Source organism: Vanellus vanellus (assembly GCF_965231255.1).
Source record: "Vanellus vanellus genome assembly, chromosome: 2".
Taxonomy (NCBI): Eukaryota; Metazoa; Chordata; class Aves; order Charadriiformes; family Charadriidae; genus Vanellus; species Vanellus vanellus.
The window spans coordinates 88,578,303-88,597,532 of record NC_138906.1 but is presented as its reverse complement, the minus strand read 5'-3'; the positions used below and the strand labels follow the sequence as shown (position 1 = coordinate 88,597,532).

The 19,230-nt window shown below is 41.6% G+C and overlaps 1 protein-coding gene across 2 annotated transcripts in view; it reads right to left on the bottom strand.

Moving 5' to 3' along the window:
• Positions 1-19,230, bottom strand: part of ANKH (ANKH inorganic pyrophosphate transport regulator) — a 102,689-nt gene that overhangs the window by 24,788 nt on the left and 58,671 nt on the right. For both annotated transcript variants that reach the window (XM_082499673.1, XM_082499674.1), the window contains exons 2-7: positions 17,813-18,029; positions 9,436-9,554; positions 8,241-8,324; positions 5,546-5,716; positions 4,687-4,821; positions 2,251-2,343 (exon numbers count right to left, since the gene is read on the bottom strand). In XM_082499673.1, the coding sequence (XP_082355799.1) occupies positions 2,251-2,343; positions 4,687-4,821; positions 5,546-5,716; positions 8,241-8,324; positions 9,436-9,554; positions 17,813-18,029 (819 nt within the window). The remainder of the gene's footprint in view (positions 1-2,250; positions 2,344-4,686; positions 4,822-5,545; positions 5,717-8,240; positions 8,325-9,435; positions 9,555-17,812; positions 18,030-19,230) is intronic.

Here is a 19,230-nt window from a genome sequence, read left to right as displayed (position 1 = left end):
AACAGCATTCACAAGTCTTCTCACGTTGGTGTTGTTGCTCTGAATTAGATGGCAGGCACAGTCCATTAAGAGTAATGGCATTATCACTGTATAAAACAGCAAACGGGGCACAGAACTAGGATAGGCCTGTTTTCTTTCAGCAAATCAGTAGTAACCCTTAACCAGAGCATAACTGCTAGGCCATGGGGTTCCTCTGGACATGGAGCCTCATAGAAGACTTAACGAGGACTCTGCATCTCTCTTACAAATGTGAACAGAAGTAATGATTTCCCTGTGAAGACAAGCATCTGACTTCTCCAGTACAGTCAGAGAAGAGGAGCATACTTTCTGGATCCCAAACCCCATCAGTTAGTTAAAGCAATGCAGTGTGCTTCTGATGGCCATCAGCATTGCCAACTTTCTGAGTAACTGACAAAAGAAAATGGGAGTTTGCATGCATGCAAACTGTTTTAGCATCGGAACGTCACAACAGAGGCTTTACAGAGTCCAGACATAAAAAGTGCTTCTATCCGGACTCTTCTGACAAAGCCTTAGCTTAGGGAAACAAAGCTTTAGGAAGGCACAATGACACTAAAATGATGTGTGACTGAGGGTAAACCAATTTTCACAGTGATCTGAAGAAACCCACTGTGGGTTTCGGGTTTGGTATTTATTGTCTGAAAGGTATGGTGGTGGCATTTGCATACATAGTTGCCAGGATGAGATACCCTTTATACTGCTGCTACCTCACTTAGCACATTTTACGCCAAATTGCTCTTAAAACATGCAACTAAAATCCCTATTATATACTTCTTTTTTGGCAATTAGATAAACTATACCTATCTGTGCCTTACCCTAGCTTTTTCTTCCTCACATTTGTTCCACAAGAGCTCTATGAGAAGACTTTAAACTGAAATAAACAAACAAGACAAATCATGGTCTAATCCTATCACCACTAAAGTTGTCACCACATCTTCCACTGGCTAAATGAGACCTGAATTTAGGAGTCTTAATTGCTGTTAATTTTGCTTGGCAATAGTGCATTTGATTGTAGCTCGTAACAGATGAGGTTATCAGCCCCTGTGTTTCCTGTCCTAAACCATTTAAATCTCCCAGTTTATTGGGTTTGCATCTGCAGTTCCTTTTCAGCAGCATGACCTCTAAGGAAGCCTGCATATTGTATTTTATTTGACAGGTCAATTTAGCTGTACACAGGCAGGTTAGGAAGTTATGACTAATTTGACTTTTCTTTGTTTTGTTTTTAAATTCTCCTTGGAAATATGGTGGATCATATAAAACAGGGCTTGCTTCAGCTAAGTATATCCCTGAGCAAGCAAACATTTTTTTCATCAGTATATGGAACCAGAAAGTTCAGTTACTAATTGGTAAATAAAGGGAAGGAGAAGATCTGGCATTTGAATTAGTGTCACAGGACACGACTGTTCTTCACACAACATATGGGCTAGTGAATATCAGTTCTAAGACAGAGCAAAAAAAGAGTCTAAACAACATTACTTTTCTTATGTATTTACTCTGTGCTCAGTTCCAGGAGCAGTGCTTGTATTCTTAAGTAATTACATGATTTGCCAACAACAATCTTCATCGCCTTGGTCAGCTAAGTCAGCACTTCTAAAATAATGTATGTTACCTATGTTACTATCAGTCTGTGAAATAACCTTTGCTAAATATTAACATAAGCAAACAAACCCAAACCCACTTGAAAGAGACAGCAGAATCTGGAGCAGACATGAGCTTGCTCACTCACTGATGGACACTGTGAGAAATCATTTCATTAGCTAATTAGCTACATCATAGTGAGTAAGTGAGGATATTTTTAATCCTTAAATATACAGCACCTATCTAGTCAAAAGGTACCTTAATACCTTGTAACACAGAGTTAAGGTTAAAATAATAAATCAGAGAACAGCTTGAAGCCATTAAAACCCAATTCATTTTAACAAGGGTTTTAAGAAAACCTTATCAGTGGGACAAGGAACAATAGGCATCAAAAGCAAAAGTAAAGAGAAGCAAAAGAATAGATGGCCATTAATACAGCCTTATTTAATCTTTGGTTGGTTTATTTTTTAAAGAATCCGTTACACTTGATTATGGAGCTATGAACTAACTTTCTTCATAGTTGTTTGGCAGAAATGCCTCTGACATCACTGAAGCCAACCCTAAACTAAAATGTTGTAACAAAGAGAAAGAGGAGGTTCATGGACGTGAAACCACGCGAAAGGCATTTATTACATCCCTAACATGGGCACTCACCTTGTCAAAAGCAGGGTATACAGCTCTGATCTCTGTCAGCCAGCCATACGGCATGTGTCCCACAGGATACGTAGCTGTCAGAATCGCCACCGCCTATGAAAAGAGATAGGGAAAAATGAACTTCAATTCTTTGAACAGAACAGTTAAACTAACATAGGGTGCCATTCCCCACCCGTATCACCACATTGACCTTGATGCAGTGAGAAACCAGGCAGGCGACTGGAAGCTCTTTGTTTCAGGAAGACCATCAGAGTGAACATCATTTCGCCTGGTATTTTAAACTTAGGAAATCTTCCGTGCCGTGAAGCTACGTTTCTCAGCTTTGTTGCTTCACCATCACTCTGATATTTTGGGATAATAGTTAACCTGAGCTGGTGTGGGCCCCTCAGCCAGCTGAATACCTCCCTCCCACATTGTTCCTGAATTATTTTACCTACAGACACGAGTAGCAGAATGCCTTACAGCTCACGATAGCTTTTGATCATATTTCATAATTTTAATTTATATACATTTTACTTGGTTATTCATAAGTAAAACAGTTTTAAGCAAGAGAGACAGACTACAAAACAGTAGGGCTCAGTGGCTGGCTGACTTTGGATATCAAACAAAGAGAGTGGGATAGATTGTTCTCTGCTAATAAAAGTTTTAATGTTTAATGTACCTAGCAGAAGTAATTGGTTCAAAGAAAACAAATTGGAATTTTAAGACAGTATCCTTTTTAATTGCAATCACCCCTACCCTTATTGTATTTTCAGCAGAATTTCCATCTGTATGAAACCTAACTAGGTTAAATCAAATATGGAATATAAAAGATATTTTTCTTATTTTTATGATGATGTCCAAAAAGACTGCAAAGACACAGTAACTGTTAAAGAAAACAATATTTCACTACCACATTTGTATGCTAGATTCCACTTGCATTAAATTATTGAAGTTTTTAGCAGTGATTTTTCTTCCAGTATTTTTCCTCAATTGCTGGGATCCCAAAATATGTGCATGAAAGCTTTCCTAAATGTCTAGAACCTGTATTTGATAAATGAAAAAGCCCCTCACCAAATCCAACACCAAAAAAGGTACGCCAATCATCATAACTGTGACGGCAGTCCAAACAGAAGCAGTGAGAGCTGGCCAATGCAAGTGGACTTGCTGTCCTTATGAACGTGCTACAGCCTAGCCCTTCACAGGGACACCCTGGCCACATGGAAAGTTGCTGATATTATTGAACAGGGGACCTAAAAAACTTCTGTGTATACTCATGCTCCAGGCACTGATGTTATCTATCTGTACTGCCAGCACCTCCCTTTTCTGAAGCAATTATTTCAGAAATCAGAGAAAGTCAAAATGTGACCATTACTGTTTGTGTAAAAAGGCCAGCAAACCACCAGCTACGACATGTGTTTACAGTAAAGCTAATAGCAACGAAATGCAATAGGCTAGCCATGAAATGTGATGCATCTAAAATCAAAAGTCACCAAGAAATGCAAAACTCATCTCTGCTAACCTGCTCTGCCTTCCCTTGTACTGAGACTGCTACTAATGCATAGCCCAATCCCTGATTTTCACATGTAGAAGCATTAACGTTTCCTAAATTCTTTCTCCACAGCTGTTTATTTGGAGTCACTGGCAACTCCTGAGCAAGTGAAATACACAGCATTGCATATGACAAATGACCAGTGCTGAGAGAATGTTTGTTAGGTATCAGCTGTTTGAATTTTCCTTTCCATTTAGTATCCTACAGCTTTGTTTTTCCTGTAGAAAAAACATGACAGATGTGCTAATGACTATGCGGATATAGACATTCTCCCACCAAAACTGGCAGCAAAGAGCCCTCAACACTTCTTAAGAGTAGGTCAGCTCATGGTAAGCATTAGTGAAGGATCTGCATTACAATCAGAAGTCTGGCTCCCATCAGCTGTTGGAGACTATCAGAGTAATCTGAAATTCCTCAAGAGAAACAGGGTGCATTTCATATCCCAACCAGGAGACAGACTTTTTTTAATGTGCTTCCTTACGCATCTACCCTATCCTGTGTGATGCACTGACTGCTAACAGTAGGAGTGTTTCACACTGGTTTGTCTGCCCATAAATATATATGACATGAGAGTGGAACATGGGACTACGGACAACTTTCCTAAAATCTCTGGGATCTGAATGCTCCAGAGCCTATGTACCTACATGCAGAGAATGAAAACCTGGGACACGGGAACTGTTCAGAGAAAAAAATTCTACTGGCCTTGTTGAGGGTGAGGTCCCACTAAGCCTGGCAGAAACACTCGTGGTAAGAGTCCAAGCAGTCTTCTTTTCAAGGGTAAAGAGAGCACTCAACAGAAATGTACTTAGGACAATTTTTTTCTTGCCAGCATGGCTGAGAAGAAAAACACAAAGGCAACTCTGCAAATGGTCATTTGCAGTAATGGAAAGATCTGACTTTCTTACCTCTGTGGCTGAAGAACTGCCACCTAGGTCCCGGGAGACAAAAAGGTTGACAATAGGCCTACTTATTCGCTGAGTTGCCAAAATTAATGCCAAAGGCCACCAGAAACTCAACATCTTCCTTATTGTAGCCTCTCCCTGCAACAGATAGGAAAAAAAAAAAAAAAAAACCAAAGAAGTGGGTTTGGAAAGAAACACACAGAACTGAACCAAAAGCACAGAGAAAAGATTTTTGCTTTTCCCACCCACAGTCAGTTTGGCATATTCATTTCATTCGTTTTCAATAGCTGGAGCCTAAAATGTTTTCACCCATGTTAGCAATACTGATTCCAAAGAAGCTGTGTCATGCTTTGAGCAACCTGGTCTGGTGGCAGGTGTCCCTGCCTGTGGCAGGGGGGTTGGAACTAGACGATCGTTAAGGTCCCTTCCAACCCAAACCATTCTATGATTCTACGCTTCTCCATAAATAATGCATAAAGGTATCTATCGGCATAATTTGTTCCAGCTACCAGACAAAGATATGTGAACACAAATATGACATTTCAGGAAAAAGAGGAATTTTGAGACCTTCTTCCATGTGAAATAAGGTGTCCACTTAGTTCATCCTGTGCTGTCTTACAGCACTAGAAGGAGAGAGCTCAGTACAGAGGTGGTCAGTAGACAGCACATCAATACCACCTGAAGCATTGCCCTATGCGCACTGCTGCTGGAATAGTTTCTACCATGTCTCTCTAACTGACTTTTTTTTTTCCCTGCAGGAGAGAGGAGGCCCTTCTTGTACAGTGGTTTAACACAGTATTATATCACAAAAAGGAAGTTTAAAATTATTGAATTCAAAAAAGCACAAAGTATTAAGACATACCCCCATTTCAGGCCCACTTCTGTCAGGAATGACATCATGTATGTTCCTGTAGTAGCCGAGACACAACGTGGTACATCGGACAAGTGCTCCCATGTATAAGGACAAGATTGGGATCAGGAGAGGCTCCCTGCACTCCAAGTGACTGTGAAGCAAAATGGCTACAAAAACAACCTGTGGGGCAAACAAATTAATGATTAGGAATTTGTCTGATTCTTCAGGGCCAACATATCTCCTGTCTGACTCCAAGCTACTCCATCTGAACCAACAGCCCTGTGCGACTACAGTTTCTGACTTGGAGCTTGTGGCATTTAGGAACTTTAGTCAGGACCCCCCTGCATTCGGTCGTACAAATGAGAAGAACAAGAGTTAACATCATACAGAAGCTCTGTTAAATATTACTTGAAGGTATGGGCAGGTGTCAGACTAGGAGCCATAAATAGGAGAAGGTTAGCATGAAAGCCTGGCAAGGTCTGGCAGAGAGCACGTGGTGGAGTGTCACCCTCCCCAGGAGAATGTGCTATTCTGATATACGCTGAGGCTGGAGACATGCTTCTAGGGTCAGCTTCTAAGCCCTACTTCATTCTGGGGGGGTGGGGGTGAGGGGGCAGTGGCAATTAAAACCACAGATGTTTTGAAGTATTTGCTTCAGCATTTAGAAGCAGGAAGTCTTATGTCATCCTAATTTTCTACTTTTTTGAGTGAAATTTCAGTATTTCATCATTTTCTCTTCAGCTATCTAAGTGCCACATTGATGTAACTGAAATGGAAATTTTGGGGCTAATGAACAGCTCATAATTCAGTCTCATAAGATTAAATGCACAAACCAGAAAATGCAAAGGAATTGATTAACGTGATATTATTCTCTTCTGTTAAGTACAGAGTACAGTGCCTGTTAAATTCCAAATGGCTCTGGATGGGGGGGGCACAACTGGGAAGGAAACTGTGTTTCATTCTGTCAACAGCAGAATCAAGGACAACCCTGATGGGTCATTCTGGCATTCAAGTGAGCTATAAGAAATACAAAACACAGTGTTCAGGGGCATGTTCTCTCCTTCACTGCTAGAGCTCAAGAAATCCTTAAGAAAAATCACACCATGCAAATGTTTATTAGGCAGGCCACTTTGTTTATGAAGGTTTGCAAAACTGCTCTTTTGAACCCTACGAAAGAATTGTTTTTCAGTAAACAGAAGCAAAGTCAGTCACAAAAAGTGTGTATATGAAGCCACCCAAGGAGAATTAGTTACTGCCTGTGCGCCTATTGCTTGTGTGAGGAGCAACTGTAGGTGTAGGGAATTTCGGGGTGTGGAGAACCACTGCTTTTTGTCTACCGGATTTGCTCTTGCTCTGTTCAATATTTTGTTGAGAGAAGACGACAGGTGTCTTATTCTTCACAACTGTGGCACCCCACTCACCAACCATTGTGGAAAGGGCACGTGTACCATCACCAATATAAGAATTTGCATCTGTATTTAGCTGTATATCACCCGACATGCATCTAGAGTCAGCAAACTTTGTAGGTCACATCAGAACAAGAGCAGATCCAGAGAGTTAAGGTCATTTACAGCAGTTGGTATTATCTTCAGGGATTTAGTGCAGTACCGTAGAGGGGCAAACATGCTAAACATAGAATAGCAGCTGACTGAATGGTTCAACTTGGTTTATGGTTTGCTCATATTTAGTGGGAGGAAAATGCTATGGAAAATTGAACTAAGTGCTGTTGACTTTATATTTTCTTTGATGTTCTACTGTTATTATCCTCTTTCTTGCCCAGTCATTACACCATTCAGCTGGTAATGGAGCAGTATAGCAACTGTTTTACAGGTGCTGGGACTCTCCATTTCGTAATATTTTTATACGTGCTTTAAAAAGAGGGCTGTATATTGGTTCTGAAACAATACAACACTGGCCATCTGCAATATGGATGAATGTTGTATTTTAAGTGTGTCAAGTACAAACCAACGGGATATTTAACACCTCCCTCACAAATGAAAGTTCAAACAACATTTGGTCTTCTCTGCATCACCCAGGGGCTATCACCACAGATCCCTTCTGCTGGAGCTCTGAGCCTTCACCTTTTGGACCAGGAACAAGAACAGTGCCACACTGGCACTCTGAAGATGGCTGACACTGCTGCATTTCACTGGATCAGAGAGCATGTGCAAAACTGACAGGTGAACTGGAGAATCAAGCCTTCACTTTCTCCCCTACAAGCCCCACTTAGGATTTCACTGCAACTGTGCAAAGTGTGGGGGAGAATGTACATGGGGCAGAAGGGTCTCTTTCAAAGCACTCCATCAGCCTCAGAATTGGTAGCAGCCATCGGTCTCTTTGCCTGACCTTTCTTTTTCCCAGATGTACGCATGTATATATAGCTTGTTTCTCAGCCATTCTGAAATAGGGTTGTGGAGGTGCTGGAAGACATGACCCTAGCCCAAACAATCCTGGTTCCCTTCTCCTGACATTGCTTTCGGACTGACTCGATCCAGTCAAGTGAGACCAGTCAAGAAACCACAACAGTCAGCAAACAGCCTGCACACAATGGGGAAACAACCAGAGAACAGCACACAAGATTACTTCCTCTGGTGTGCTGTTCACGGCAGTGAGCGAAGACGGTCTCTGTACAAAACAGTCCCTGCTTAGGAAAGCACCTAGTCCATAACACAAAGAAACAGTGACTGCCACGAGGAGTCATTACCTGAGCTATGACATCTGAGATGGAGGCACATCCCACTAGGAAACTGTACTTGTGTTTCAGCAGAATCCCAGCATGGGTCCATGCCTGAAAAAAGGCAGAGAAGAGTTTGTGAAGTGATTATGATACTTGTGAAAGATTTCGAGTCCCAGAATACTGTTTGCTGGTCGTTCTGTTGTACACAAACAACTTATAGAGCTCTTTTCCAGCAGCAGTACCTGCTATGAACCTAGGCAAATGTTAAGCCAGCAATGCAGAGAAAGCACTGCTGCATTCAGTTCCTCATTGCCATGGATGACAGGGAGAATTGGAATAATTTAACAGAGTGTATAGAAATTTCTGAGCAGATCTAATAAGAAACTGCCCCTTCTTCATAAAACAGATGCTGCACAGGATAGATTATCATACTAAATAATCTGAGGCGAAAAGTGTTTCTTCTCATTCACCAGTTGGATGCATCTCTGAAGTGTAATAATCATCGGCCCACTGAGTTATATGGACTCCTGTCTGGAAAAGAAAACCGAATGGTCCAACTTCTTTTTACTGTCAGCTACTGTTTCAAGCAAAGTGGTAGAGAAAGCCGTGGAGGCATGCCATGAGAAGGTTACCAGTTTTAAACAGAAGCGGAGGCATTAAAGAGAGCTGCCATATTTTTATGTTGTGCAGGCCACAAGCAGTAAGCCTGGTGATCTGGGAAGCAGCCCCCCAACCACATGCATGGCTCTCTTGCCCAAGCATTTGAGATATACTGGACTTATCTGTGCTTGCAAAAATTGGTAAGAAATATCTTTTCAACAAATTTGCTTTGAGAAAATATTGAGCTTATTCCTTCTCAGCTCTGCAAGTGATCTGGGCATGCAAAGCAAACCCAGCTCTTTCACTGCAAACTGGAATGAGAGGACACAGACAAATGGTGCAGCTCATCACAAGATGACCAGTGCTTTCCAGCATGCACATACTCTAACAAGGCTGCTGAGGCTTTTTACATTTGTGATGATCTCTGGATATTCAAAGTCCACCCAGATGCTTTAATCAGGCAGCAGGAGATGATGTGTCCAGTTATATCCAGAGCTATTGCTTTCAAAGGACACACCTTCCTTCTGCACACCTCCAGTTTCCCATCAGGTCTAAAGTCACAAAAAAAACCCAACCCCAAAACCCAGTCATATTAAAATTCAGTTCTGAATCAGGCACTCACCATGGCATCCATAAAAGGGAAGGCAGCAAGATAAAGGAAAGCCCTCCGCGTTTTACTTCCCACTGATTCATCCACATGGTGCAGCTTATTAATAATGTAATACCCCAAATCGCTATATGCTGTAGAGACAGAAGAATAGGAATGAATAATAAAGGTTACATATGGACTCTGGGTAAGATACTCAGAAGTACCTGAAAGACTGTGACGTCTAGGAGCTCAGACATGCATCCACTTAGCAAACAGCTGCAGTGGCTTCAGGATATTACAGCCTCACCAGCTGCTGTTTATGAGTAAGGAGTGCTCTCATGGTTCTTTTTCAAGTAACCTTTGGCAGAGGAGTGATAAATGGCTGGGTTGGGAGGTGGGTATAGTAAGTGTCACATCTGTTTCCTAAATGAACACACTGATACTCCAGAAAATCTACTGCTCTTTCATTAACTCAAGACTCTGTTTGAAAAGCTGTTTTCACCAGGCGTTGTGTATTTCATAGGCTGTAGTACCTTATAAATGCTGAAACCATCTACCACCACTGCATTCTCATGTTGTTACCTGTAAACCTGCCCAATGTTGTAAAAGGATACTATGAATTGCGAAGACGTGCAACGCCTCTCCCTTACTCTGCCTAATGATCACCTCTGCTGGGACCTGTCAGGGCACTGCGTGGCTCACTGTACAGTCTCTGGGCAGCCTCGACCAGCCTTAGTTTCCTTCCTTATCTAGAGCTGGCATCTCAGGAGCCACAAGGCAGAGAAGGGCACTGCTGGAAATCAGGGACTTGCCACTTCCAATCGCCAGTATGTTATTTTGCCATCCTGTTTCAAACCCAGACGGGAATTTTTAGTGTTGGGCAACATGGCTCTTGCCCGGTCTGTCTTGCCAAGGTGTTGGGTTGAAGACAGCACAGACACAGGGACTCGCCACACATCGTTAGTGCCCGTGTTATCCAGCTGTTTTAATAACCCCAGAGTCCTCCCCATGACCAGGAATAATGAAGAGCAAGCTATGACCGGAGTCTCTAAACTATGGGGATTTAAATAATATGCACAGTTAAATAATCCAAATAGCTTTTAACCTTTTATAAACCATGTTCTAGACCTGCATATTATTATGTAGTTTCCTCTATATGCTTGTAATAGCTGTTAAAAGAATGATTAGGTTGTAAAGTCAACCTCCCAACACACGTAACATCAGAATTACTTGTGCCTGGGGAATCTTACCTCAGTTCTCTTCCATTTGTGGCTTTTCTAAGATAATTCTTTCAAACATTAACATCTATCTGTTTTTCCATTTACAACTCTATTATAATTGCACAGGCCTTCCTATACGGTATTTCAGGAAAGTTATCCTTTTCACACATGCAGGTCACATAATTGGATTGACAAATGCTAACATTAGTTGGTCAATTCAATCTTTTTAGCCTAAAACTAACTCTTGTAACTCATAAACAGTGTTTGGAAGCAATTAAAGAGGAGTTTAAGTTGTCATTGTTTTCTGATGGCCTAGGGATACAGCAGTTAAATGGTTAACAGGACTGAAAAGCCTTTTTAAGTCTGAACAAGATAGAGTAAACAAGGTAGTAAAAAAGGTGGCATGACAGCACAGGGAACAGGCATAAGCCTCATTCCAGATAACCAAGACTGCTAAAATGTTAAAAACTCCCTTTCCCTATGCTGGTCCCTATCTATATGTCTTTCATCTGAACTATGAGAGACTCGCAGCCTCTGGTTCGAGCAGGATAGTTGCTTGGCTGTCCTCCTGAGGCAGTCCCAGCCTTGCTTCCTTTTGAACGGGATTAGGGAAAATCTTTGAAACGGGATTCCAACCTCTCCTGAGGCCAGGGAGGCTAGTTTAGTTCTTTAAGTGTTCATGTGCTTATTGCAGTCCAGTCACACATCAAGCACAGGCTCTTTTTATTTTTGCATGAATATCCATACACCACTTTTTGCTCAGTATTTTGAAAACTGTCTGTTATGCATGGATTTTTGCACGGTAAGTCCTTGTGGAAAGCCGCTTTTACAGCAGGGCAGTACAGGGATGCTTCTGAATTGACTTATTTGAATGAAGGAGAAGTTGTTTGCAAAGCAGGTGAGGCAAGGCGCCTGTGAGGGTCAGATTCATTGAGCTGTCTCTTTAGTCCCACTGAAGTTGCTTTACACTTCTTCTGCACAAAAACTTAAAAACTGCAGCAGGAAAACACAGCAGTGTAATTCCCCCCATGGGGACTGACAGAATCAGAGTCCAGGCGCTGAGGAACCTGCTCCTGTGGAGGGGCCTCCACCAGCAGTGCAGTGCTGGGAAGATAGCATGCTGCAGAAGCCACCCTCCGTGCTCTCCATGCACTTCACCCGCTGGACTTCTCCTGCTTTAAAGGAAACTTTTAAACTGTTTAGAAAGTGAGCAATAAGCATTTTTTTTGGCTCTAAAAGTCACTGAGATGTTTAAATTATTTTTTTTTAAGTTTACCGTCACAGAAAAATGACAGAATCAGAGGGTACAGAGGCTGAACTACTCTCGCTTGTAGGAACAGGCAGTGCACCACAAGGTTGTAGTTGATTGGCAGGACAATTTCAAGGGACTTATACCACCACAGCCCACAGCACTACATTTTTAGGATTTCTAGGGATATCACTGCTGTGCTCTGTAAGTTATAGGATTCTTTTTTCTCTCCCCCCCCCCCCCCCGCCTCCTACCCCCCAAAAAAGTCTAACTGTACTTTTTAATGTGATTTTGATTTTAAAATCGTAATGGCTAAACTTAAAAGTTTTAAAATAGTCAACTATTTTCTTCCCCATGTCAGTGAAAGCACACAATCACTTCTGCTGATGTCAATGATGTTTCCATCCTCAGAAAGAAGGACTCAGCAAGCTGAGATTTACTGACAAATATATAGGCATATGTTTCTGAGCCGTGAATAAAGCAATTGCTGATGCAATTAGAACTTAACCTTGGCCAACCTTACAAACTTATTACAAAGCATGGTACAAAATTAATTACAGAGCTGAAGAGTGTTACATGAAGCTAAAGCAGATGGCTCTTCCCATTCCTTGCATCATTTCAACCAAAACAGAGAAGTCCAACTCCAAGACAAGCTGCCTGTTTGCTCTCCTCTAATACTTCATTTATTTTGATACATCTACGGATTAGTTTTGCTACAGCATTTAAGCAGGAATTCTTGCTTTTTTCTTTCCAGTTGAGTTTAAGACCCAGAAGCTTAAGGAATGACACTGAAACACTGCATACCTAATTGGATCTCCATTTCACTACACTGATTTCTTTATCTAACAACCTGATTGCCACCACATAAACTTCAGACATTCTTGGAACAACTGAAAACACTTCTAATGGTGCCAGCAGTCTCAAACAAATAGCTGTACCATAGTCATTTTGGAACTGTCTACTATCCAGCATGTTATACTCACATCGTAAAGAAAACAAAAAGAAACCCTCATAGGAAGTGATACCATTTACTTCCAGACACAGAGCTACATATGTCAATATTAGCTTTACTGGAGGAAAAAAAATCAAAAAATGTTTTTGGGTTAAAGAGTGTTCTTTTTAGATGCATTCCATTTTCATACTTTGCTGCCAGTTTTAAAAATGAACTTGGTGACTTGAGAAGTAAAAATCTATTCTGCTGCTTGTCAGAAAGATGGCTCACATGGCCAAAACTGGTGCTGGTCAGGATTTTGTTCAGCTGAGTGATTTGGGCAGATAAGAAAATGCCAATTTGCAAAAAAAAACCCAAACCCCCAAATCCCCCAAAACCTGAATGGCAAATCTTCATTTGGAGATGGCATAGGGTACATAGATTTCTTTATGTCTTTGATTAGCCTGACTAAAAGCAGAAGCAAAAGCCTGTGTCCCAGATGATCAGAGTGTTTGAGGCTTTGTGATTTTTTTGCTCATAGTAATAAATTAATTAAAAAAAAAACAGCTTAGGAGCATCTTAATGCAGACTGATTACTGCAATAATCTTTTTCTGTGCTCACCTCTAGTTCCAAAATGGCATTGGTTGATTTTCCCAAATCTATCAATGACCAATGGTCTCTGAAATATCTTTAGGTAGGCCAACATCTCATAAGTCTCAAAATTAGTCTGTTTTAACTTAAAAAACAATCACTGCTATCCTAAATGCTTTGGTCATAGGCTTTCTTCGTTCTTTCTTTGCCCTGAATTCCTTGCTGATAAGAGACTGCCCCTGTTGTGGAGGAAGGGTTGCGGCAGCTGGGGAAGCATGTTACTGTTTTAGCAATGGCCATCTGAAGATGCTGAAGTAGGACACATTTTTAATGAATAAAATTTTATCATCTTTTTGAAAGAAAAAAAAAAAAAAAAGAAAGCCTCGATTATATTCTGATTTGTGTTCCTGTGCTATCACCTTTTTTCCAGGGCAAAATGTTTTACTATGAGCCAGTACAGTGGGCACATCAGAACAAGACTGACCGGAAAAAATAGATCAGGTCATCATAAGCCACTCTGTAACTCCTAATCTCTAGAAAATTCCAGTAGTCTTACATTGGAAGTGGTGGGATTACACCTATGGCTCACTTCTTATGCAGATCTTTCATGTATATGAAGTGACCGTGCATGTGGGAAATTAAAAAAAATATCAGTGGAATTACTAGTAACTGCTAAAGATTTCCCCTGTGCAATCCCTAGAGGGAGTGACCCAGTAATAAACTGGCAAAGAACAAATCACTCGCATATCTTGACCATCCAGTGTGCTATAGGCTTGCCTGGTTACTAAAGTTCCAACCTTTTTTTCTTGGTAATGACAAATGATCCACCATGTAGTTTTTAATCAGGTGTAGTGGGCACCACTTAAGGATGTCTGCTTAAGCAAAGAGGATATTTGCTCGAAGTAACATCTGCCTTGTCATTTCCACAACCTCAGGGAGCTGTGCAAAGTATTATTAACATGCAAAAGGAAATAGACTTTCTCAGTACACTGTTTCTCAGTAAACTAGTGAAAGGCTGAACAATGCCATTTAATTGCCAAAGAAAATGTGCTTGCCGTTCATGACACTGGTGTTAAAGGGACCCACTTAGTAAGGAGGGCACACCATGCTCAGCAGCAACATGAAATGCATTATGTCAGCATAATGTTATATGACTCCTCTCCTCTGTCAAGCTGGCAATTTTGTAAGAAGTCAAAAATACAGAAAGGCTTAGCATCTTGAATCCTTTCTCTTGCAGCCTAAAATTCCTACCAAAAGCCAATCTCCGAAATAACAAGACGCTTTAGACCCTGGCTACGTAGCGAACTGCCCACCAGCAAAACCTAACCGGTGGCAGTCGCTGTGTCCAAAATAGCACAAGGGAAGGAAGGCAGCATGCTATCTTCTATTTCCAGATCACAAGTGAAACAGCAAACGCAGGAATACTGTACTGACCAAGGTTTGCAGCAGCATTACAAGTGAGATGAGAATATGGTTTCAAATCCCTTTGGTCAAGTCAACTCGTTTCTTGGTTCTTACTGCTACCTGTACAGCAGAGGGATAGGAACTGTTGGTGAGGACTTTGCAGACATTCATGGGAATGTGGTGGGGTGATAACTTAGGGACCCAGAGCTTGCAACTGTGAGTTCCAGTGGTTTGGCTCGGCCAGTCACTCCCACAAAGGATTGCGTTAGCCCCTGTGGGGGAGCAGTAGTGGGGAGCTGATGCTGAAGCAATAAAGCATGAGTCAGGTGGGTGAAATGATCTGTTTTGATATTTTAAATGCGTAGAGGGTGCTGTTTGTGAGGACCTGTGTGTGCAGACTGCAAATAGTCTCTATCACAGTTGGAAATGTGGTGATTCATTGTGGTCACTGTGTTTCTACCACTACTTGTTTTCTTCCTTCTGACTTTTGGTACTCCTCCTTATTTCATTGGGCTTTTTGTTCCCCGTTCCTTCCTGGGCTTTGACAGTCCACAGCAGCCAGTCATGTCATCTTCCTTAGCCCCGTACACATGGCATGTGGAAGAAATTCAGTCCCCTGAGTGCTATTTGTTTCTGTTTTTCATCTGCTGAGCATCAGTAACCTGTATTTTTGTCTCCTGTAGATAGTCTGTGATAGGCTTGCAGCTGCTGGGGAGTAGCTGCAGGTCCTAGGAGCCTGCCTGTCTGTCACTGGACTCCTCTTCCTCCTGCTAGGCAGGTTGTGCATCTGTGGGTCAGAGAAGAATAATCAGAATTTGAAACATGTTCAAAGGAAACTTGGAACATAAAACTTGGCAACATCACCCAGGCAATTGGTGCTAGAATCTGACTAACTCCATTCTCTCGGGCACTCTGCCAGTCTCTGCTGTGGCCTTTGCATATTTTCAGGCATAGACAAGTTAAAATACTAAAAAATATTTTGCAGTCTGCCACCATAAGCAACTGAAAGACTGTGTGACGCCCTTTAATTCAGGACCTTAAAGCATGGTAAGCACAGTCTTCTTTCTTCTTTTTTTCCCCAATATATCTGCAGAGAGGGCATTTCGGAGGTTCTGAACTCAGCTGGGCTCTATTTCCAGGCAAAGGCAAGAAACTTATCTGGCATGCTTTTCAAATGGCTGCCCCAAACAACTCCCTTCAATAAAAAGTCCCACATGGAAAATCCAGTTACATATTTCACCTGGAAATTTGATTGTTATACTTTGAATTTTCTTAACATCTATCATAGCTTAAAATAAAATGTTGGATGACTAGAAAATATTTCTTTATCCAGCTGGCAAAGCCAGAAGCTTTGACCAGCACTGGCAGGAAAACAAGCGAGCAACTAGAACAGCAGCTCTGGGGGCTGAAGAAACATTCCAGGCAAAGAAATATGAGAGCCAAACGTACAAATGGCCCAAAGTTTATAATACTGACTCAATAAAGCAGCCTCAACTGTAAACATATTGAAGAAGGGAAGAATAGATACTGGTGAATTAAATTCACTTGAATGCATGGATTCAGCTTATAAAATCAGCCACAGCTTATCCCTGGCACAGAGCTGCCATGGCTAGTGAGCCACTACAGTAAGCATTTATTACAACTGTAACATAAAGGTAAACAGCACAGGGCTGCCATATCAGTGGTGGACTAAGAGACATGATGGTCAAACAAACGAATGCTTGGGGGGCACATAAAGCTGGTGAATATAGCTGGCAGCCTGTTAAAGGATAAGAGCAGGGGGCATTTGTGTTTACCAGGTGGCTCTTGTACCTACTCGGGCAGGAACTACATGCTGACCAGCAGCACGTGCTGCTCTTGAGATACTAACAGCCTTATAATGAACGGTGCCTCACTTCCAGGTCACTCCGTAATTTCACGGCAATTCTGGATATTGCCATCACACTCGTGTTTCCCATCTTTCTGCAATAGAATGACCCCCTACTGCTGGTCATCCAACTCAGTCCTACTGCCTGTCAACCAACACATGCCTCCATAGGCTCTTGCATTACCTCCCTCCTCCCATCCCTTAGAGCTCCCAGCTTTTAGGATTGTACCTGTTGAATGCAATGCACCCTCTGCTTCTTCCTCCAGGGTCTCCTAGTCCTCGTTGCTGAGGTCCAGAGGTCTCAGGTCTGTAGAATGAGCCAGAAGGTGCAGGGAATCTGGTGCAGTTCTTGGAGGGGATGAAGTTGAAGCCTTCCAGGTCACATGTCTTCTTATTGTTATGGTACCGGCTGATGCTTGGCTTGATACTGCATTTCTCCAGGCTCTTAGGAACTGGCAAATCCCGTGTCTGCCCTATTTCTTATGTTCAGTTCATATCTGCTTGTGTATTTTCTTTGCTTCCGAGTAAACTCGGGGAGCTGGTCTCAGTTTGGCATAAAGCGCTCTTAGTAACTACTTCTCTTAGAGACTAATTCATCAAAAGTGGATGATGACTAGTGCTAGTAGAGAGTAATACCTGATACTTCCATGAGGATGCTGGCACCTACTTGCTTAGAGTTTTGTACTGTGAGATACGTAGCAAAGGGATTGGTACAGAGGGAGTACACCAACAATACCACTGAGTTCTGACAAACAGACCTACCAAGCACACCTTGAAGACCTGCTAAACCCATTTGGGCAGATACTGCTAATTGATTGTCACTACCTAACAGTAAGACTGAGCTATCAGCTTCATGCAACCTGTCAACCTTGCCAAAGTTTTGCCTACACACCTGACTGAAAGAGATCAGCAGCATGTTGAGCCACCCAGCAGGCAAGCCCTGGAGGTGGAATCTGTCATTTAACAACCTATTTAAAAAGTAATAAAAATTGCATGGATGGGCATGACACCAGCCTAAGGGATTTAATCTCTTTTGCATCTCCTGTTGCACTTACAAGTGAAATCTTAAGCCCACAGATTCATCAGTTTGAAGAACAGGCAAGGGAAGCAAATTAAAAGACATTAATTAGATGTGAAGTGACCTTACCTATTAAGGTATGAAATATAGCAGCTACAGCGCCAGCCACCACCATGCACAAAACTGCTTTGGTCCTGTCTCGCTTGCTGTTCACAAACACCAGGCCTACATTTTTGAAGTCACTCATCGGACCCGTGAAGAACTTCATCAGGGAGTATGCCAGCCCATAGCTGGCCAGCATTTCCACAGCATCTTCCTTGACAGCAGCGATGCCCCTATTCAAGGCCTGTTGAAACACAGAGAGAGAAAATAATGTAGCACAGGTGGAAGTGTATCAAAAACAATATTCTGCAGCAGGTTTCTGAAGGAACAAACAAGTTCAGCTCTCCTTGTCTTCACCCCGAGCTGGACCTTGTATCTCTGGTTCAGCAGCAGCAACTTGTGGCTTGTGACATAGACAACTTCATCATTTCATATGGACAGTACGTTCAAGTCAAGTAGACTTGAAGATAAACTGTATTGTAGGAACTAAGGAAATATCTATTTCTGAAGTATATAATGGAACTCCTGCTATACCAGAAGTCAGTCTCCTTCCTTTTTAGGGTAATTTTATGACCAGCTAATAATCATGGATAACACAAGACCATTTAAATGCCACTTTGATGCCTTAACCCTGAACTGAACAAAGCACAGTCCTTGTAGGCCATCTGTACAGATAAAAACTCTGACATTATTATATGCTGAAATTTCAGGAGCTCAAACCTTTTTTCAGGGTAATGAGCTTTTTACTACATCCCATGAAACTGTTGTGAATAGCTGATACTATTCTATCATGTTTATTATGAAACTGGGCCAAACACGCACACGACTAAATATATCTGTTCTCTTTTCATGTATTTCACATCTCCTTGTAGCATATTTAAAAAGAAATATAGCACATGTATTTCAAGACATATTAAGGTTCAACTAATCTACTAATTCATTCTAGGTCCATATTTAGGAAATGAATAACTGAGAATTAGATGGATTATTTTTATAACTAAGGTGAACCATAGAAAAATGTGTAACTGCTTTAGATTCCAGCTTGCACCAAAATACTTCTAAAATATTGAATTAAAATGACAGAATAATAAATTGTATCTGCAGTGTGACAGCATCAATCATCTGATACACTCAGCACACTGTTAAAAAAAGATTTGATTCAAAAAGCATGAAGGATGAAATGCGTTTTGTTTTCACAAGTATTTAGCTCCTGTGGGTTACAGTTGACATGTGCTGACAGGGCCACGGCAATGGGGCCACCCAGGAACATCTCTCCAACCCACCCTCCAAATCTCAGTCTATCCACTTATGCAGCAGTTCTAATACCGCTTTTTCTAAATGAACAAACCAGGCAGAGTATCATCAGGTAATTGTGGTGAAGTCCTTCCATTTCAAATGCAAGCAGAATCTTTTTGTTGCAGCCTTTTGACTTTTTTTCCCCTTCA